At 40.6% G+C, this 23,423-nt stretch overlaps 1 protein-coding gene across 1 annotated transcript in view; it reads left to right on the top strand.

The window, feature by feature from the left end:
* The window catches only part of LOC128607592 (ERC protein 2-like), a 96,485-nt gene extending 73,410 nt beyond the window's left edge, over positions 1-23,075 (top strand). The window contains exons 4-5 of the mRNA XM_053624569.1: positions 5,588-5,735; positions 22,145-23,075. Coding sequence (XP_053480544.1) covers positions 5,588-5,735; positions 22,145-22,429 — 433 coding nt within the window. The 3' untranslated portion in view covers positions 22,430-23,075. The remainder of the gene's footprint in view (positions 1-5,587; positions 5,736-22,144) is intronic.
* Positions 23,076-23,423: the final 348 nt, after the last annotated feature.

Genomic DNA, 23,423 nt, shown 5'->3' with positions numbered 1-23,423 from the left:
CCAGGGCAGGCCTGTGAATTGAGTCTTCACTTCAGATAATAGAGGCTGGCGGCGTGGTTCACATGTGCCATATATATATCATGTGACGGGCTTAATTGCCACGTCACCTGATCATGGCAGGCCTATAAGTAGAGGTATGATTTTACACAAGCTTCAGATACTGGTCACGCGTGCAAGGGCGCTCCCATACTGTTATGCTAAATGCAACGTCTCATTCCCTTCTCAGGGAACAGGGTTACATGCGTAACCCCGACGTTTTTTTTTTTTCTTCACCCGGTGAAACATGTCAACAATTTGTTTCAAAATGCCAAGGCCTGGGGGTCAATGCAAGGCAAAGGCTGAAAAGACTTTTGAAAAATCTAAAAATGGCTCTTACTAAATTACCTTGCTAAAAATGGCAAATTAACCATCTCTATTCAGAAAGGGGTCACTTTCTATATCCCCACCATTGTTTTGTTTTTGTTTGTTGAAAAATGAAGCCACCTTTTGACTCATAGCAGCTTTATGAAGTGTGCAGAACTGATTAGTTCTTTGGCCACTTCTTTATTCCAACAATTTAGGCCTTCCTTTCCAAAAGGTATAGTGATTAACACAATCAGCACTGAGGGATGATGGTTGCAGTTCGAAATTGGGGCAGTGCTATGAACCAAAATACTGCTTTTTGTGACTATAGGAATACATCTCTCACCACTATTAGGCAGGAGCTTATTGGCCTTTCTGCTACACTCACATGTTGGCTAGTGCCAGATTTCACTGTATTAATCACCCAACTGGAAGTGGTTTTGCTTTCACTGAAGCATGGCTGACATCTTGGATCTAAGGTAATTCCCAGGCTGCTATTTTAGTCCTCAGTCATCCTCAGGGTTAAGCTGTATAGGAATATAAGTAACAGTGTTACATATTCAGCATTCAAAATAGAAGTATCCGTATTCAGTCCATGATACTGCAATGTTGAGAATACTAATTTTTTAGGAGAATTCATTCAGAATGCTTCTGAACTAATTAGAAAAAAGACCCTTTGTAAGTAACACCACAAATGCATGTTTATTATGTATTTTAAAATCACCACACTTACACATATGTGCAGCGGTAAGTGGTGATGGGTCAAACATGCAACTATGAAAAGCTCTGTTACCTAATGCAGGTAAATTAAAAAAGTTAAATAAGGGTATATTTTGCAATGAACAAATAAGATTTCAAACAATAATACCATTTTCCATTAATGTCCCTTTGTACTACATTTCATCCTGGCTTTCGGTTAATGTTACTGCCATTAGCTTTTAAAAATTTACAGTATATAACGTACCTAAAAAGATATTGGGGACTTACACTGATCAGCCATAACATTAAAACCACTGACAGGGGACATGAATAACATTGATTATCTTGTTACAATAGCACCTGTCAAGGGGTGAGATGACCAGCAAGTGATCAGTTAGTTGTTGAGGTTGATATGTTTGAAGCAGGAATATTGGGCAACCGTAAGGATCTGAATGACTTTGAGGGCCAAATTGTGATGGCTATACGACTGGGTCAGAGCATCTCCAAAACAGCAGGTCTTGTGGGGTGTTCCCAGTATGCAGTAGTTAGTACCTACCAAAAGTGGTCCAAGGAAGGACAATTAGTGAACCGGCGACAGGCTCGGGGAAACCAAGGCTCAATGATGCACAGGAGGAGCGAATGCTAGCCCACCTGTTCCAATTCCACAGAAGAGGTACTGTAGCACAAATTACTGAAAAAGCTAATGCTGGCTATGATAAAAAGGTGTCAGAACACACAATGCATAACAGCTTGCTGCATACGGGCTGCATAGCCACAGACCAGTCTGAGTGCCCATGCTGACCCTGTCCAATGCCAAAAGTGCCTAGAATGGGCACAGTGGAACCATGGAGCAATGGAAGAAGGTGGCCTGGTCTGATGTTTTCTTTTACATCATGTGGATGGCTAGGTGCGTGTGCGTCTCTTACCTGTGGAAGAGATGGCACCAGGATGTTCTAAATGAACATGGGAAGTTCTAAAAAGAACTGTAGGACCAGATGGATTGCCCTCTATTACAAGATGCAAGTGCTGGCTGTAATCTGATTTGGTACAGTTCAACAATCAGCAATAAATAATATACTAAACAAAGTGCAATACTGGACGAGATAACACATGAATGAATGAGATCTGCAATTAATGCTGAATTAGACCATAAAAGTAACCAAGTAGCCTTATTCTTTCCTCAGATAGCACTTAAAATAATATAAACTCTCTCTTTACAGATGGACTTTTGAGGACATTGAGCCAAACCGCAGTTTATAATTTTTCATAATCTTTTCTTTTTTGTTGTTTAACCCTTTCATGCATAGTGGTCACTACAGTAGACAGCTATTCAAAAGCCATTTTGTGCCTATTGCAAAGATTTCAATAGAATAACTGCATAACAGCCACAAGAGTGGACACAAATTCTTCGTTTGAACGCATGCAGTCCACTGGAGTGGACACTTCAATAACTTTTTTAAAAATTTATGTGAAAGTGAAATGAAGGTAAAATTATTTTTTTCATGCCTAAAGAAGAGTAAAAATACACAGAGAGAAAAAAAAATCATTGATCAGGATTTAATAATTCATGCCTGAAAGGGTTAAGTATCTGAGTTGATAAGCACAACTGCCAAGTTTCCTTTTGCTTGGACAATAAGACTGATTAAGATTCTACCTTATTTGCCCCTTGCTAGACCAAACAGCTCCTTTCCTTATCTCCTTTTGTTCTATGTCTTCAATATCTTCTGTTGTCATGGCACACCATTTGCTGACTCTCACAATGACGTTGTTTATGAATATAAGACTTATAGAACTACATTCCATGCCCATATATGCTGCCTAAGAGCAGAACGAAAAAAAGCATTGGATCACCAGTCACCTGTATTTAGACTTCTCCATGATACAGTAATGTATACAAGCCCCTTTTCCCAACCCAGGGTTCTGCTGGCAAAGGCTATATCTCTGGTATACATTAATAGCGTAACAGTGTGAGCGTAGCATAATCCGGCTCGGGGGAGCAGTTACACTATGCTCATTTTATCTTGTGATGTCTTTTTTTAAGGCCCTGTCACAGCACATGCCAAAATAGCTCCCACCATTTTTCTCGGGGTGTGCATCCGAGACAAGGTGAGTTGCTTTTATCAAGGCATAGGAGGAATAATACCAGAGGTGTTAGGAGACGAATGGATACACTTGTTCGACATTTTTGGGCATTTTGATTAACTGAGCAGTAAGGATTTAGAATTCATGTAAGCACTAAGCCATCCATTAGAGTCCATTAGTCAGAGAGAAGGGGAGAATCCAAATGTATTGCTTAGATGGGAGTACAGTATAGGTGTGCACTAAGGTTTCCGAGCTGATAAAGTGTCGATGTTCTGAGTTATTGCTAGTATTTAATTTATATAATATTAAATAGTTAAAACATATTTGTCCCTTTAGCATGCACACACACAAAGACACAAAAACTACTGATAACTAGTCACCAGAGGCCGTCAAAACCTGTTGCTGTGGTCAAGCATCAATGCTGTAGATCAGTAGACTTTGTTTATTGCTATTTCTGCAGGCTTTTTGTTGTTCGTAGAACTTATACACACCCAAAAAGCACACAGTGAAACAGTGCCATTTATTTAGTTATCTATCTATCTATCTATCTATCTATCTATCTATCTATCTATCTATTTATTTATTTATTTATTTATTTATTTATTTATTTATTTATTATTATTATTATTATTATTATTATTATTATTATTATTTTACATTTTGTCTTACTTAGCTGTTGTATTTTCATGTTCGTGTATACATGTTCATTAGTGGTGTAACCGAACTCAGGGTTTTGTTTGTTTGGGTTTTTTGTTGTTGTTGTTGTTTGTCTGTTTGTTTGTTTGGTTTTTTTTTTCTTCAGAAAACTTGTGTGGAAGTTTGTCAGGTTTCAGCAAAATTCCCACCTTAACTACAACTCAACTGCTCAAAAAACTTGAAAACATTTGGACCTAGGAAAAGGTAGATACAGGTTTCTTCTTTTTCTCAGTATCCATCTGCAGAATGCAGACATTATACTCAGAATATGGCAACCCTGCTCACAAAATAAAGATCAAGTTCTTTAACATTATTTTAATTGGAGATGCACTATTCATGGTTTGCTCCAATAGCCTTACCCAGGCACTGCCTTACTGAGCTCGAAAATAAAATCATATTTCTGTGCATGAAATAGAAATGCTTTTATTTATAGAGTTAAACCATATAGCCAAAGAAGACTGAGCACTGTGCACAGGGCAGCATATCTCTGCTGGATTATCCAAAAAGAATTATTTAATTAATTTTAAAAATATTAACCTGTATTTTTATTGTACATGTTTTTTGTCATTCATAAATGATTGTTCTTCATGTTAAAAGAAAATCTGGGAAATCATACAGCCATTATAATGAAATGCTGCTTAATCGACCCCAGAAGCACTCAGAGAGAGTCTAGCTTTATAATAGATTTTGATAGTCTATTTAGCAAACATTTCTGATCTTTCTGGAATGTAACAAACTTTTTTTTTTTAAACTAAAGTAAATTTGATAAAATATTATTATATGGCTAATGCATGTCAACTGTAAATAACAGTTTCTTGATTTAGGAAATACATTGTTTTGAAACACTAGTTTAGTTTGCCTACTCTCATTTAAGAGAAGATAGAGAGCTTGCCAAAAAGTTCCACAAGACATCTGGTTAAGGAGTTGATAAGCATATGATTTTAAAAAATGACTTTTTTTCAAGCAGTTCTGTTTTTTTCCCCACTGTTTTCCAGTATTTCCAGGGCATAGTGATAGGGTTCACATTATTAAACAAACAAGCAAAAACATTCTGGTATAAATTCTCTTTTAAATCTAGATATGAATATTTTGAGCACTAAACATTTTATTTGAATGTATCTCTTGAATGCATTGTGCAGAGAAATGTAATTATTGAAATGCACCTTAAAATGTGGACATGGCTGGAAGTGAATAATGAGAATTAAGATTTGTTTCCCATCCACTGAGAATAAAAGTTTGTTTCCCAAAAGTGATTTATCGTTATAATATTATGACAGTCACCATGTAATATAACAATGAGCTCTGTGTAGTCATGCTTGAGGAAAGTGCAGCCCAGGATGTATTTTAGTTCCCATTGCAGTCATTGTATCTGAGTCATGATTACTCCAGTCTTAAGCTTATTTCCGGAACATAAAATGTAGGTGTGTATGTATGTGTGTATCAAAGCAACACAGATGAGTTAGTCTGCAAGGTATAATGACAAAGCGGAGACTGGTGACAATTCACTGTCTGACCTCAGGCAAACATTCAGCCATTATACAAAAATCCCTGTGATGACGGGAAGGGAGCAGGGGGTTGTGGATTCTGTGGTTCCTGGGTATGCTAACAATCTTAGCGCACCTGCCGGCTGGATACTCTCCCCTGCTGTGCGGCTGTGTGTGTACTTGTGTGCGCAACTTACTGTATTGTGTGTTTGTATCTGGTCTTTGTTAATTTAATGACTTACCGTAGGTCGTAACCACCCTTATCATCCGCAATTTCCCACCAGGCAACAAGCCCTGTTGGCAGCCATCAGTGAAAAGGATGCTAACATAGCCCTACTAGAACTTTCTGCTCCCAAAAAGAAGACAAGCCATGAGGAGGTGATGGCCTTGAAAAGAGAAAAGGACAGCCTCATGTACCAGCTCAAGCAGCAGGTAAAGAACTATAAATTCCTCACAAATACAAAGAACTTTCATTTTACATGTATATAATGTATACATGTATATAATATAATACATGAATATAGTAAATGACTGCTAAATGTATATGTTTCTATGTTTCAAAATGTCTACATGAATTGCAGTGTATGGTGACCTGTGGCATGTCCTATTTCTCACATGCACTTTTGACCTGTCGCTCTTTGGTTTTTGGAATCTGAATTATTTGTGCTATCACACATAATTTCAGCTATTCACAGAAAACCATTGAACCATCATCTTCACTCTCATACACTCAGCTTTTTATTGCCATGTGTACTTTTATAGCATTTCCAAATGGGTGGTTGATGTTTTGCAGTACCTTCTCCAAATTAGTAAGCAGTTTAATTACACTCCATTGTTATTAAGTCAGCCTTAGTGTTTAGGCTATGATTTGTGCTTTGATTACTTGACTCACATAGGTTTAATAAGTTGTAATCAATCATTTAGGTCACATCAGACCACATCAGTGGCATTGCTAGTGGCCATCGCTAACAAGGCTGAATCAGGCTGAATTCTGGGAAGAGATGAAGGATTTGTAGGTTAAACACATTCCTTGCCTGTTTGCTCATGGCCCTGAAACTGTAAGCAGATGCAATTCAAGAATTTCAGGTGGAAGTTATCAACATTCATCCTAACTAACACTCCTTAAAATAATTAGTTATCTAACAGAATATTTGTATAGTTTTTTGTATATACTTTTAATTGTATGCATACTGTTCCCTCTCAAAGGGAACTCAATGTTGCATGAGCTCCACTCTGTGGGAAGCGTCCTCACGTGTAACCGGCATCTGAAGCTTGTGTAACCTCATGCCTATTTATAGGCCTGCCATGATCAGGTGATGTGGCAGTTAAGTGAATTACGTGATATAAAAAGGGCACCTGTGAACCGCGCCATCAGCCTTATTATTTTCAATGAGACTGCATATCAGTCGTTTGTGTAACGCTCGCAAAAAGACTCTTCATTTCCTCTCTATCTTTTCAAAAAAAGAAAAAAGAGAAAAGTATCAGTGAGAGAGAATTCAGGAAGTGTGTTACACCTTGCTCCCAGCACTTTCTGTGTGAAGTGTCTAGGTGTAGAACACGCTAGGGTAGCCTTGAAGAGGTCTGACTGTGTGCATTGTGAACGCTTTACAATTAGGCAGCTCCACTCACGGCTTGCTCTGTTCTTAGTCGAAGGGAGTTGGGTTTCAGAGTAGTGATGTGTCATCCCCATGCTGCAACATCCCCATAGGTTCTGTACAGGAAACAGAAATGGTTAGTTCATGTCTCCATGCACCATGGAATACTGGAAACAGAAATGACCACACCTCCCGATTCGAGTCGTTCATTTATCATGTCACAGCCCACAGTCACGGAACGAATGAATAACTTAAACCTGAAGACTTGAGAGGTGAACTAATCATTTCTGTTTCCAGGGACCAGGAGGTGAGGTGAACTAACAGACTGCATTGCCTGAAGACCCAGCTAAACTATTAATTAATCATTTCTGTTTCTCATAATTTGGCCTTGGTTGCATTAGCAAGAAAAGTATGCTTTCTCTAGTGCAGAGGGGAACTTTTCTAGGAGTTAAATGGGATTCTACTACAATGAGGGCATTTCCATCCCCAACATGCATAGGGTCAATCATATAAAGCTGGATAAAGCTGGATCTGGGCATCCCCTCCAGTCTCTATAAGAGACTGTTGGGGCTTATGGCTTATGGCAGCAGCAGCCAACGTAATACCATTGGGTCTATTGCACAAGACCATTTCAGTGGTGGCTGAAAAGTCGGGGGTTTTATCCAAGGATGAAACCAATCAGTGTCACGTGGCGATGCCTATGTGCTCTGAGAATCTGGAGGTGTCTCAGTTTTCTAACCTTGGGTCAAACGCTAGGGGCGTCTCCTTATCACAAGATGGTAATGGCAGACACCTCGCTCATGGGCTGGTGTCTTAGACAGCTGTCTGGCTTGCAGTCTTTGGAGAGGCCCTCATCTGGAGTGGCATATAAATCGCCACTCGAATGCGGGCCATATTTCTAGCACTGAAATTATTTCTTCCTCAATTAAGAGGTCACCATGTGTTAATTGTGACAGACAACACAGTGGTGGTCTCATATATCAATCACCAGGGAGGGTTACGTTCTGCCCTGTTCAGGCAGGCACAACTAATTCTTCTCTTGGGCAGAGGGAAAGTTTTGTCAGTGAGTGCAATGTACATTCTGTTGGGCAGACATCCTGTTGAAGCAGGGGCTGAGGCCCGGGGTTTGGAGGTTCCATGCTCAAGTGGCGGAGGTTCAGCAAAGCAGAAGTGGATGTGTTCGCCTCCAAGGAGACAATACACTGCCCGCTGTGGTTTGCCCTCACTCCTCCTGCACTATCGGGGCTGGACACCATGTTGCACATGTGGAGGACACATCTGTATGCTTTTATCCTGATTGCTCTGCTCCCACAAGTTCTAGTGAGAGTTCGCCAAGACCGTCTACGTCTGCTGCTAGTACCACCTTATTAGCCAGCTCGAATATGGTTCTCAAAGGCAATATCCCTGCTAGACAGCACTACTTGGGAGATTCACATCCGCAGGGATTTACTGTCTCAGGCTTGAGGGCTGATTTTTCACCCTTGGGTGGAACTATGGAAACTGTGGGTCTGGCCTCTGAGGGGCACCAGCTCATAGATTCTGGTCTCACAACTGAGGTTGTAGAGACCATGTTGAACGGTAGAGCACCATCCACAAGAAAATTGTATGCCCTCAAGTGGCGACTTTTTGTCTCATGGTGTGAGGAACGTCAGCTAGAACCAGTGAACTGCGCAATAGCTACAGTCCTGGAGTTCTCACAAGGACATTTCTCAGCAGGGTTTGCTCCTTCTACATTTTGGTCAGCCACACCCCATTGATGGAGCCTCTGTGGGGCAACATCCTCTAACTTTGAGGTTTAGGCATGGTGTCAGGCAGCTGAGGCCCATCTGCAGACCACACATACCTTCCTGGGACATTTCTGTGGTCCTAGAAGGTCTGTCAGGTGCCCCATTTGAACCCTTAGAGTCAGCCTCAGAGAAGCTTCTGACTCTAAAGGTAGCTCTTCTGCTGACCCTGACATCTCTCAAGCAAGTAGGAGATCTACAAGCTCTGTCTGTTGCCCCTTCCTGCCTTGACTTTACCCTTGGATTAGCCAAGGCCTTCCTATATACCAGGCTGGATTATATTCCTGAAGTGTCTGCTGCCCAGCCAGTAGTATTGCATGCTTTCTGCCCCCCTCCATTCCTCACACCAGAACAAGAGAGATTGCACCTACTGTGCCCAGTAAGGGCTTTCTGTACTTATGTCCACCAATCTGGCCAGTGGCATAAGCCAGGCTTGAGTGTCTTGCAGTGAACCTCGGGCTCGGACCTTTTGAACAGGCCATGCCTTCGGTATGATGGAGTGGGTATACTCGTTCCCACAGCATGGAGCTCACGCAACGTTGAGTTCCCTTTGAAAGCATGTAACCCTGTTCCCTGAGAAGAGAAAAAGACGTTGCGTAGCTTTGTCATACTGGGGCATGCTTGTGAATTGCGTTTTCACTTCAGATAATATATGCTGACAGCGCGGTTCACAGGTGCTGTTTTTATATCACACAGTGCATTTAATTGCCACCTCACTGGACCACAGCAGGCCTATAAATAGTCATGATGTTACACAAGCTTCAGATACCGGTCACGCCCGAGAGCACTTCCCACGGACCTCATGCAGCGGCTCGTTCCCTTCTCAGGGAACAGGGTTACATGCGTAACCCAGACGCTTTACTGCATACTGTTTTCAGTTTATGTTTCTTATAGACAGTGCAAATCATATTCCCTCATTACTTTTAACTAGACTGTTCAGCTTAATAGCAACAATTTTCCCCAATATTTATCTTAACATAACTAGCAGGTTAGTTAAAAATGGTTAACCAGCTAATTAATAAATAATGTATATGCATTTATTTTCTTTTACTGGAACAACAGAAAAGTGTTTGCCCTATTATCCAGAGAACATGAGTTCAAATCCCGATGACACCACAGCCAGGAACCAGGGCCAGGAGCCCAAGAGAGCAAAACTGGTAATGCTCTCAGGGCGAAAGAGGTGGCATACTCTCTCTTCCTTATCAATCACAGTGATACTAGCCAATCTTGGGGGTTTATGAGCTCAAACATGCAGAAGTGAGTGGATAGCGTTTTCCTCTGTGTGTGTGTCCCATCCTGTCCCGTCAACACCCCCCGCAACATTTTGTGAGTGGCGGTTTAAAAAAACGCAGTCGGCTGGCTTCTTGTGCTTCATAAAAAGCACGTGATAGCCTTTGCCCTCCCTGGCTGGTGTGATAGGGAAGAGCTGCCTGATTTATGGCTAAATTTTGGAGAAAATCAAGGGAAACTGAAATGACAGAAGATCATCCAAGTAAAATCTAATCATAAAATTAGCATATACTGTATGTAATCTAGACCACTTAAAACTTAAGAGCTGGCCTTTAAGCGGGGTAAAACATCAACAACAACAGCAACCGCAACAAGGGTTAGAAAATGCAGGGTGATGAAACAGATTTTTTCCCTCTCTGTCAGCTGCAACATTATGTAAGATAAAACTAATAAGGAGACAATAAAAAATAAATAAAAACAAAAGATGCAAAGATATATAAATGAGAAGATTGCACCAGGGGCATTAGCTGGACTGTTAATCATCTGGGGCTGAGCCCATATTCTTCTCCATCAAAAAACTTTTTAAAACATACTTCCATGCAGTTTGTCTCTAGCATGTGATGGCTAACAGCTTAAAAAAATGTTAAAATTGGACAAAAAGTTGGATTTATTATAAAACTTGCTTCGGGTGTTATGACTCTTTGCAGTACTACCAGACAGATAAAATATAAAACCTTTTTGCTATATATCACGAGACTAGGCTAATTTGGGGAGGCACAACTAAGCTATTATTGTATGGGTTTAGCTGCTACAGTACCATGCAGAGTATGTTATCTGTCCTTATGTTCTGTTCATATCATGTTCACGTTACTTGGATCTACATTTACACACCTTGTTTTACAGCTCAGCATGCGACGATGTTAGTGTTTCAGTTTCAGCCTCTTAACTGGTAAAAATCATCTTGTATTCATTTTCCCTTCACATTAACTGACTGTGTGAGCTAGCGTCTGGCAGAATTGAGAGCTGTCAGCCAATAAGACATGAGTATTTCAATGTATTTTCCTGTAAACCCTGTCTGATTGGTCTTGCCTCAATTCACTGAAGATAAAATACTACACTCAGTTCACTGAAGATACAAAATTACAACACTACTGAATGTTTTACTGATGTTCAGTTATGTAATGACAAACCGCTGCAAGTGGAGTTATTCAGAGCTAAAGAAAAAATCTTCAGGGCTACAGCCCTGAATGTCTAGGCCAAGTTATGCCCCTGGATGGCACACCCTGGAATAAATAGGAGTCTTTTATATTGCAATACTGCTACATAAATAGTCCTGGTTGCAATTATCACATTAATCTCATCAAATTTACTTTAACTTAACAACATGGCTTTGATTCTGATGTTCACCAGCTTATGAAATAACACTTGATCCAGCACCTCCTACTGTTTTACATGATGAACTAAAAGTGCAACAACAGAAAATGTAATGCTTTTACAGGTATGAAAAAACACGTATGACTGTTAAGAGTTGCAGGGAGTGACTGGACAGGCCAGTAATACATTAATTTATTTTTTTTATATCAAGCCCTGACAAGCCCTTGGCTTAATTTTGCACACAGTTTAAGGTGGGCATGAGTTGTATACTAAATCGTAATGCAATTGTGATGTGCACAATATAGGCTATATTACTGTGCATTTCACTTGCTGTATTAAGTTGTCAAATGAATACAATAATGCCTTCTGTTTTGGTTATTTAATGTGCTCACCTATAATGAACATGTGCCCATTTTAGGATAAGCTTAGGGGTTAAAGGACTTCAGATGGAAATTAGGTAGTAGCAAACTGTGGGGCAAAATATCTCTTATTGAGATTAATGTTTTAGTACATGTTCTTTGACAAATAAATTTAATAAACTAAAATAAGGCTGTTACATTCGTGCCCTATCCATAGCCTTCCATAATTAAACATTTAGAAAAATCAAGCACATATGGTTATAGGACATTTCCCCATTCACACAGTTTCACGACAAGGCACAGATAATAAACTGATTATATTGTAGCCTGATCAAGTGCAAATATGTACATTTACATTTACATTACATTTATTAATTTAGCAGACGCTTTTATCCAAAGCCACTTACAAATGAAGAATGCATCCATTGTAAAACATTGTACATGGTGAAAAGTTTAGGAACACATTACACATTTTCTCAATTCAAAATCGAAAGCAGATACACTGAACACCACAACCACAAGTTGCAGTTTATTTGTGGAATTGTACATTGCTTCCTTCCTATACAATGTGTGTAAAATTCCTCAAATTCCTCTGTGTGTGATGTGAGATAACTGTCCCTCTCTCTTTCTTGCTCATTTTCTGTGGTTCTCACTCTCTCATCAGTCTGCACTTCATAGTGTAGTGGGTCAGCCATTAGAAAATATGCTGACAGACATCTTGACCAAGACCTGAGAACAAGTCAAGGTCAAACACTGTAGATTGCCATCTCCTCAGTACTCATCACACACACACACACACGCTCACACACACACACACACACACACACACACACACAAAATAAAATGTACCCAGGTACTCCTATGCAGGCCAGATTAGAATTCATTTTCTGTGGATGTTTTCAGTTATAAATTATTCTATAAAGATACTTCAATTAAGAGAAAGAACATAAATGTGTGCTAAATGTAATTTGCCTTGTTCTCTCTGTGTACTGCAATTTTCCCACTACCTGCAAAGCAGGTTCTCATAAATCAGTCTGAGTTTAGAGGTTTCTGCCAGTTGCTGCTGTGTGATGGATGCTCTCTGGAATTCCATGCTTTGATGTGGATGCAAACGATGGAGGTGGTATTCCGATAGCCACCAGTGCAGTGCTGTAACTGTACAATGTGTGTGTGTGTGTGTGTGTGTGTGTGTGTGTGTGTATAGGTCAAGAGAAAGACCATGGGAATATGGTGAGATCTGTGAAATGGGGAGACAAGGTTGATCTCATCACCCTCTGATTTTCCACTTTTACTCACGCTGTTTGTTAGGGTGTCACTCTAATTTATATGCATTAATTTGTGTCAAACTGATTAAAGCCATTTCTTAGTTGTGGTAAAACAGCTATAAGTATAAATTGCAATATCAGTTAACTCTGAACAAATACATACATTCAAATACATACAACAAATACATACACACAAAAAATATTTCTGATTTATTGCATAATGAACATTCATACTTAATTCACTTTTCATTTACACTTGCATGTATTACTTGGATTTAATAGTTTGGCAAGTAATTTTATTCCAAGCCAACTTAGAATTAAGGCAAAATCCATTTTAAACATAAATAACTTTGACATATATGCTGTAAAAGCAGATGACCTGAAAAAATGTGAACAGAGAAAGATAAGCATAAGAACAAGAGAAAAGAATGTTTCAACACAATGCCTAACTTTTAATAGAGTGGTTGTGTGCAATATTGCTTTAATATAAAATGTAGTAATAAACAAAAGAAATAAATATTCCTTAAGACAGATGCCATGGTGGCAAAGCATGTTGAGCCTTATGCAAAGTGTTTTCACACACTTAGAAGAAAGGGTTTTTTCAAGGGTTCTTTAAGCTAGTTGAAGGTTCTTCACTTCCAAAGCAAGGGTGCTACTTGGAACCCTTTTATTATGGAAACACTCTATTGTAAGTGTCATATAACAGAAAACCACTGACTCCATTTCCCAGGATGCACCACGAACTACAAACATGGCCGTAAAGGACTACACTTCCCACAAACGCACATGTTCACCTTCTCTAGAGTTCTAATCACACACACCTGTTACCAATCTCACACACACTCACTCCACAGTGTATAGAGACTGTTTCAACGCAATGACTTTGTGAAGTATTGAGTGTTGTCACTGTACCAAGAGTTTGTACCTTGTTCCTCGGTTTGCTTCATAGTCTTTGATCTTGTTTCTTGTTTCTCGTTATGTGCTTTAGCTAGCCTTGCCTAGTTTATGCCTGTTTGCAGATCGCTGTTTCTGACTATGCTATTGTCTCATGATTTGGATTTGTCTGCCTATATCTCCTTTAATAAAAGCTCTTATCTGCATTTGCATCTATCCGCAACCTCCTTATGTGACAGAATACTTTGCCTCACCATGGATGCAGCAGGAAGAAGGAGGAGACATCATGTCAGGGAAACCAAGGAAACTGTGCCAGTTTCCTCAATGGACTGGCATTGAGCTACCAGATCCATATGATTTTTTGGCTATCCTGAGTATTTTCTTGTGGACTGCCAGTTTTGTTTTGCTAGCCTAGCAGACCCCAAGCCTGAGAAGAAGCAATGGCTCAGGTTCATGTCGTCCCGGTTCTTTGGACCTGCCCACCAGAGGATGTGGCTCCTAGTGGCCAAGGGAGCCAGGGAACTTGGGAATGTAACCCAGTTTGTGGAAATATTTGTGACACTGTTCGGTAGTCCAGAATCTAAGGCCAACCTGGAACATCTTTTGGGGGGGGTCAGCCTGGCAGATAAACCTGCCCTCCTGTTCACCACCTATTATATGCAGGCAAAGAGGGTGGCCCCCACACCAAAGCTTCAACCTGAGACCCACGAGGTGGTCTCACCCACGTAGCTCCAGCCAGAGGTGAACTTGGTGACCTCCTCCCAGAGCTCCAACCTGAGACCCACGAGGCGGTCTCATCTCCAGAGCTCCAGCATGAAGACAAGTTCCTGTCTGAGGTCAAAGAGATGGCCTCCCAAGCCATGTTCCTGTCCAAATTCAACGAGATGGCCCCCAAGCCAAGTTCCTGTCTGAGGTTGACTGGACAGCCTCTCAATCCAAGTTCCTGTCCGAGGTCGAAGCGACAGCCTCCCAAGCCAAGTTCCTGTCTGAGGTCGAAATGATGGCCTCCCAAGCCAAGTTCCTGTCCGAGGTCGACGAGGTGGCCTCCCAAGCCAAGTTCCTGTCTGAGGTCGATGAGACGGCCTCTCAAGCCAAGTTCCTGCCTGAGGTCTAAGAGACGGCCTCTCAAGCCAAGTGCCTGTCTGAGGTCAAAGAGACGGCCTCTCAATCCAAGTTCTTGTCCGAGATCGATGAGGCGACCTCCCATGACAAGTTCCAGTCCATGGTCGCTGACACGGAAAACCAAGCTCTGCATACGCCTGAGTCTGCTGACATGGAGAACCAAGCTCTGTGTACACCTGAGTCTGCTGACTCGCCCAACCAAGTTCAGCCTGCAGAGTTGATGGAGAATGACGCTCAGCCTCTCTGCGGGACTGAGGATGCTGCTCAGCATCCCTATACAGCTGAGCATGCCACTCAACCTCCTTGTTCCGCTGAGGAATTTTCTCCGCCTCTCGTTGCAGCCAAGAGCTCCGCTTTGCTTCCCTACTCTGCCTTGGAAGTCACTATGCCAGGCTTCTCTACAGATGTCGCTCCACACTCAAGAAAGGCTGATGAGACGGCCCACCAAGTCAAGCACCTGTCTAAAGCTGGCGACACAACTTCCCAACCCTGGGTCTTGCCTAATGACCCCGGCAAACCAGCCCCAGACTCATGTCTGCTCCTCGGCTCCTCCAGGAACCTGCTACTTGTCGGACAATGCCTGCATTGGAACCTGAGGGGCTGTGAAGACATTTTGCCTAGAGGGCCAGGACCGCTGGGGGAGGGAGTGCATTTTGGCACTTCGGTAGAAGCGCCCTTGGGGGGTGTTTTGTCATATCACAGCAAACCAGTGACTCCATTTCCCAGGATGCACCACAAACTACAAACATGGCCGTAAAGGACTACACTTCCCACACACGCACACATTCACCTTCTCCGGAGTTCTAATCACACACACCTGTTACCAGTCTCACACACACTCACTCCTCAGTATGTAGAGACTGTTTCAACACAACGACTTTGCAAAGTATTGAGTATTGTCACCGTACCATGCGTACCATGTACCTTGTTCCTCGGTTTGCTTCATAGTCTTTGATCTTGTTTCTTGTTTCTCGTTACATGCTTTAGCCTTGCCTAGTTTATGCCTATTTGCAGATCGCCTGACCCATTGCCTATTTCTGACCACAATATTGTCTCATGATTTGGATTTGTCTGCCTATATCTCCTTTAATAAAAGCTCTTATCTGCATTTGCATCCGTCCTCAACCTCCTTATGTGACAGTAAGGTTCTACATAGAACCTTTAAGGGTTCTTCCAGGGAGACAACTGAGAACTGTTATGTATTCTGAAGTTTATAAAAGTGCAGAATATGCTCCAGAATCATTGCAAACCTGACAATAAAAAAAAGTATAAAGAGGTTACTGAAGGTGAATAAATGAATGGAAGTATGTAAAAGCAGGGAAGGAAGTATTGAATCAATGAATGAATGATATCCCTTAAGACTAAGATTTTTTTTACTGTGAAAAAAATATATCATTAAAATGATCAACTTGAGTTACATACACTATATGTCCAAAAGTTGGTTAACACCTGATCATCACACCCATATGTACTTTTTGAACATCCCATTCCAGATGTAGTCACCCTTTTTTATTCAGTGAAATAACATACAAGCTTGAACCACCCAACCAATACTGCATGTCACCCACCATCATTGTATCCTTGCTGAAACCACTAGTCTCAGGGCCCTTGTTTTGTAGCTGACACACCTCCAACACCATTGAATCTGGAAGGACAGCCAGCCTACACAATGAGATTCAAACTCAAATTCAGACAATGGGATGGCAAAATCAAATACCTCATTCTTTGGGAGGGATATGGACCCAAGGAACTGTATTTGGAACCAGCATTTACAACATTTGGAAGATGCCCTAATCCACAGTGACTTACAGATTTACATTTATACTAAGCAGATGAGGGTTAATGGCCTTGCTCAAGGGCCCAACACTGCTTGCCATTTGTGGGAATTTGAACTCACTACCTTCCAATCAGTAGTCCAATTCTTTAATCACTGAGCTGCCACTGCCTAGTAAGATGTCTTACATCCTCATGTGATCAAAGACATTCATGCACATCACCCTGATCATCCAGCCCCCACCCCAGAGGGAAACCTCACTGAGCTCCTGGATTGAGGAAGGAGTTGGGTGTTCTGTGTTCTGTCACATCTCACGCAATACCAGTTTCCATTGAAATCCTGAACCACAATTCCCATAATGCCCTTTACATCAATGAACTACAACACACATCACATGAGCCATCACATGACCCCATCCCTATTCGCATTCACCAGATTTCTGATCAGACATCCTTTTCAAATTAATAGCCCAGACATTAACACAATCATTGCAAAGTCTTGCTCTGGCTTTTGTCAATGATATTGCTAAGCCTTTTCTCTTCCCAGTTTTCCCAGTTTTGACTTTAGTTTGTTTGTTTATCGATCTCTACCTAATTTTGCTGGTTTGCCAATCACCTTACTTATTACCTTATTATGTTCCTGATTATTGCTCTGCCACATTAGTTTGTCTGTCTTGGATTCAGCAGTAACTCTGACCTGCATTAGCATTCAAAGCTGTGTGACAGTGTTTCTATGTAAATACATGTGCACAAGTGTACTAAAGTCAACTGTACATACTACATTAATCTGTATTGTGTATATATCTCAATATTGGATTTTAATATAACACTGTTATCAATATATTTTTTATATTTACTACTATACCACTTGTGTATTAATTAGTAGTTCCTAGCCAGCTAGTAAGGAATTTAAGATACTTTGTTCTTGGTAGTACAGTCTGTAACTGTTTGCTGGATTTCCTGACTGAGAGACCCCAGGTGGTGAGGATAGGGAACAGAACATCATTTGAGTGGAAATATATTAGAAAAACATAACTGTAAGTATTTAACTGGACCAATCAGCAAGTCCAAGCTTACATTCCTCACTACATTTGTTATTAGTTTCTCTGTAGTTACTGAATATTTCATAAAATAATATGCTTTATGATAAATTAGCAAAGTAATAAACTGGGAGTTAACTGGGATTAAATGTTTGATTGTTAGCTTTCCCTCTCATTCTACCTTAATAGTGCTCCTTGAGGATTCGTGAGGATCAGAATATAATTGAATATAAACTGTAGTGAGTAATGTTATTTTATGTCGAAGCAAAACACATCCTTAGATTTATTTTCACTTGGCATTGAGTGAGAATGTATGACATCAACACAACCTCTAATGTCTACTACACATTAAGACCTATATTAAGGCCTGTCAACATTTGCATATATTACTTGTCAGTTTTGATCATAACTTGAAATATTATATATCTCCGGATTCTGCATGACCCAAGCTAATGAGATTAGCTGTGTAAATGAAAGCATATCTGTTCAAATCCCAGGACAATTTTGGTCTCATCACTTTTACTCATGTTCTTAGTCTTTGCTCCCAACTCCCACCAAAACCAAACTGAAAAGGTTTAAAAGACAGTACAGAGTATATTTAAGTATAGAGAACATTTTCAGAGAACCGACACTTCCAGTAGGTTTGATAAGTTATTAGGTTTCTAGAACAGGTAATGCCTACATGCTAGAGATGCACCATTACTAAATTTCTCAGCCGATACCGATAACCAATTATTCAGAGTGATATCGGCTGATACCGATAGTTCTGCCTTTAATGCCTTCTTTTAAATTAATAATAACTAATTCCACAATTCTGAAGGAAATGCAAATAAAAACTTTATTTTCTCTATTTCAAGTTATTTCATAGTAACTGGTCTCATAAACAGAAAACACATTACTCAAATTAACATTAACTAAATTCTGAAGATTAAAGTAAGATTTCTTAACTTATTGAATGTTATTTATTCATATTAACATTGACTGAATTCTAAAAAACCTCCTGTTAGGCTCACACTCAATCACCACAAACAAAAGCATTTCTACTTCATCATTGACATCAAACTGGTAATATATAGGCCTAATATAAACTTTTTTTGATGATATTAACTCATATTAACATTAACTAGATATGAAACATATTTTTCTCTGCAATATATACTTTTTTGTCATCCCATCTTCATTTAAGTCTTTCAGCAATGTACTGGCCCTTTAATTCAGCACGAGTAGCACGCGAATAGCGTAGGGGAGAAAAATTAGACTCCATGCCGAAACTCCTGCTTCACTTCTGCTCAATTCCTGTATAAAATTTTAGCGGTGCAGAGCTTACAAAAATGCAGTTTTGTCATCATTCCACACAAGAGACATCATCTTTACACACAGCACAAAATTCTTGTTATTGACAGGATATAATTGGCCCTGATCATTGGATGTTTTTAAACTATCGGCCGATGGCCAACAGCTGATAGTGAGAAAAATAGCCTTTATACATTGGTGCATCTCTACTACATACATGTTATGGTCATGTGATCTAGTAATGCTCAAGCTACCATGTGCAACAAATAACCCTACAAGAAACAGCTAAAATAAAGGTCAAACAAACAAAGTTCACAATCACTGTGTATTAAAATGAGGTGCATGTAGTATGCTGGGAACTTTCTCCCATCTCCTTTATATAGGGATCTCTTATTTCTCATGAGCAATGGCCTCCAGTTCAGTAATATTCTTGGGTGTGTGTGCTGCAACCACTTTCTTCAAATCCCACAAGAGATTTTCTATGGGGTTCAAGTCAGGTGACTGTGATGGCCCTGTAGAATCTTCCAGGACTTCTTCTGCAACCAAGCCTTCGTGAAATTTGAGGTATGCTTGGAATCATTGTCCTGCTGGAAGGTCCAATGACGCCTAAGCTTCAGCTTCATCACAAACAGCATGACGTTTTCTCCTAGGATTTGTTATACTTCAACGAATCCATCTTGCCTTCCACACACTGCAGGTTTCCAGTGCCAGAGGATGCAAAGCAGCCCCGGAGCATCACCGAGCCACCACCACGCTTGACTGTGGACAAAGTTTTTCTCCATTCTTCTTCCTCCAGATATACCGCTGATCCATTGTGCTGAAAAGTTCCAGTTTTGTTTCATCACTACACAGAACAGAATCCCAAAACTTCTGTGGCTTATATATATGATTTTGAGCCAACTTTTCTTGTACATTTGGGTCAGTAGTGTGTAAGTCTTGGAGTTCTGGCATGGAGACCTTCTGCGTTTAGCATGCGCCTTACTGTGCTCATTGAAATCTCAGTGCCTGTTGTCACCAAGTCTTGCCGCAGGTCTTTTGCAGTCACTTGAGGGTTTTTCACAACCTGCCTTCTCAAAAATCTGGTTGCAGCCATTGATAGCTTCCTTTTTCTGCCCCGTCCAGGTATTTTCTTGCATTTTCTACCCCTAGCCAGTTCAGGTATTTCATGTGTTCCAGCTCAAGCACACTGTGCAGATCAGCTAGCAGATGTTTTCACTGACATCTTCAACATCTCCCTGAGCAGCGCCATCGTTCCAACGTGCCTCAAGGCTACCACCATCATCCCCGTGCCGAAGAAGTCTTCAGTGTCCTGCCTTAATGACTACCGTCCCGTTGCACTCACATCCATCATCATGAAGTGCTCGAGAGGCTCGTAATGAGGCACATCAAGACCCTGCTGCCCCACTCACTGGACCCGCTGCAGTTCGTGGATCGCACCAACCGCTCAACAGATGATGCCATCGCCACCACCCTACATCTGGCACTCACCCACCTGGACAAGAAGGACACCTACGTTCAAATGCTGTTCGTAGACTTCAGTTCAGCATTCAGGTGCATTCCTCAGCACCTGATTAGAAAGCTGAAGCTATTGGGCCTGAACACCTCCATCTGCAACTGGATCCTGGACTTCTTGACTGGGAGACCTCAGTCAGTCCGGATCAGAAACAACATCTCCAGCACCAGCACGCTGAGCACTGGTGCCCGCAGGGCTGAGTGCTCAGTCTACTGCTGTTCACTCTGCTGACTCACGATTGTGCAGCAATGCACGGCTCCAACCACATCATCAAGTTCACCGATGACACGACCGTGGTGGGTCTCATCAGCAAGAACGATGAGTCGACATACAGAGAGGAGGTGCAGCAGCTAACGGACTGGTGCAGAGCCAACAACCTGTCTCTCAATGTGGACAAAACAAAAGAGATGGTTGTTGACTTCAGGAGAGCACGTAGGGACCACTCTCCACTGAACACCGATGGCTCCTCCGTGGAGATCATTAAGAGCATCAAATTCCTTGGTGTTCACCTGATGGAGAACCTCACCTGGTCCGTCAACATTAGCTGTATAGCCAAGAAGGCCCAGCAGCGTCTCTAATTTCTGTGAAGACTGAAGAAAGCCCATCTCCCACCTTCCATCCTCACCACATTCTACAGAGGAACTATTGAGAGCATCCTGAGCAGCTGCATCACTGGGTGGTTCGGAAATTGCACCTCATTGGATCACAGGACCCTGCAGTGGATACTGAAGACCCCATACCCGCCCATCACAGAAATTTACACCACATGCTGCATCCGCAAAGCCACCAGCATTGTGGATGACCCCACACACCCCTCACACACACTCTTCACCCTCCTGCTGTCTGGAAAAAGGTACTGCTACTTTGCTACTACTGTATTATAAAAATATAGTATCTAATTTCTTGTCACTATATACACTTTATATACACTTTACCTGGCTGCTACCACAATAACTGCTATGTCCATGTTTGGTATAAGTTAATCTACTGAATACTAAGTCATAGCATGTTATGTTTACATTTATACCATTTTTAAATTATATTGTTACTCCTTGGCACCTATCTTTTGCACTACCTGTTATATCAGACACTTCCACACTAAAACTGTGTACTGTTTGGTGCTACACTGTCACTTACTGTGCCTATTGTCCTGTTGAAGCATTCGTTGTGTTAAACTATTTCAATTGCTTTTGTTTGATTTGTTCATTGCAAACAGCTGAAAGTCTGTACATTTTGACAATAAACCTGATTGCAAATGGGGGTTGAATAATTTTGATAGCAACTGTATTTGCAAGCGTGGAATCATCAAGAATATTTTCTGTACAATTTTTGTAAATATATCTAAATAATATAAACAAGACACAAATAATATGAAATGTTTGATTCAACATTTTATGTACAGTAAGTGGGAAAACTATTATGTAATGATTAATATATGGCAATTATTTACAATATATAATAATTTCTCCTCAAAGTAACTGCCTTGAGTTTTGATTAAAATGTTTGTTTTTTGTTTTTTTTTTAACATCTTATCTTTTTGTCATTTTAGACACTTTCCTTAAAGGTTTAATGTGCTTGAAATTGCTATCCATTTTTCAGACCCAAAGTAGGATGAAGCTCATTGCTGAGAATTATGAAGATGGTCACTATTATCCCCATCATCCTCATCATCCACAACATAGTCACCCCGGACACACTCACTATCGTAGACCATCAAGAGGACTGTCCATTCACAGCAATCCTCAACCTGAGAAACCTGAGCAACCTGAGCAGGTGAGACACACACACTGTCAAATCTTGTTCATTTGTAGATATTTTGTAGATATTTTGTATATATCAGCTGAATTTTACACTAAAATTATAATGAGTATAAAAGAAAACTGAGAATTAAAATAAAAAGTATATAATTACATTTATATATACTCATCATTGATGTCACTGTTATAAGTCTCCTCTGCCTTGCATGGCCTTAGGCTTGTGCTTGGTAGATTGATGTGCAGTTGGTATACTGGGAATAGATCTCTGGGTGTTTTATTAGTCTGTGCGTTGAGTTTGAGCATTAACCAGACTTGACTAGACCTGAATTCTCCTATTCTGGCAGTGAATAGGGACTCAGTTCCAGTAACTGTTTACAATTGCTGTTGCTCTGCCATTACTTTGCAGTTTTGATGAAAGTGTGCCGTAGATTAGATCGGCTCTGAATTCTTTCACAAGCAGCAGAATTTGACCATAAATGACCAAAGGAAAGAGAGGGGAAGTTTCCTGATTATTCAATTGCAAACAGTTTCTGCAAATTCTTGCCATGTGGGTGTTATTGATATCAGAATGCTGGGTTTTAAGAAATAATGCTTACATGAAATGTAGTCTAAATGTCACACACACAAACACACACACTCTCTCTCTCTCTCTCTCTCTCTCTCTCTCTCTCTCTCTTGCAAATATAGGTCTGCTCTTACAAACAGGAAGCTAAAAAAAATTCATGGGAGTTTGGTATGTTTCCCTTAAAGTCTTTTATGTATTTATGTGATATACCAAGGGCTTATCCAAGGGCTTATTTTGAAAGAGCCAAACAGGGTTCTACAATCCCTGTCATAGAAGTTATTTTAAATGCTTCACTGTGTTGAAATACCCAAATTCACATTGGTCATTGATTTCAGTCAAATCTGTTTAGACTGAGGAGATTTTCTGTGTGCACATATATATCCACAAAAACACATGTACACAAACACTTGTAAACAAACTTCAAGTGTATCATTTCCAGCATCTCCCTTCAGAACAAACAAATGCTTTGGCGATGAGAAAGCTAGATGTCATCATCATCATCATCATCATCATCATCACTCTGTGGGTAGTGTGTACATGTGTGCACTAAGAGGAG

The sequence above is a fragment of the Ictalurus furcatus genome, chromosome 5 (genome assembly GCF_023375685.1).
Source record: "Ictalurus furcatus strain D&B chromosome 5, Billie_1.0, whole genome shotgun sequence".
NCBI lineage: Eukaryota > Metazoa > Chordata > Actinopteri > Siluriformes > Ictaluridae > Ictalurus > Ictalurus furcatus.
This window is presented reverse-complemented; position numbering and strand designations above follow the sequence as displayed.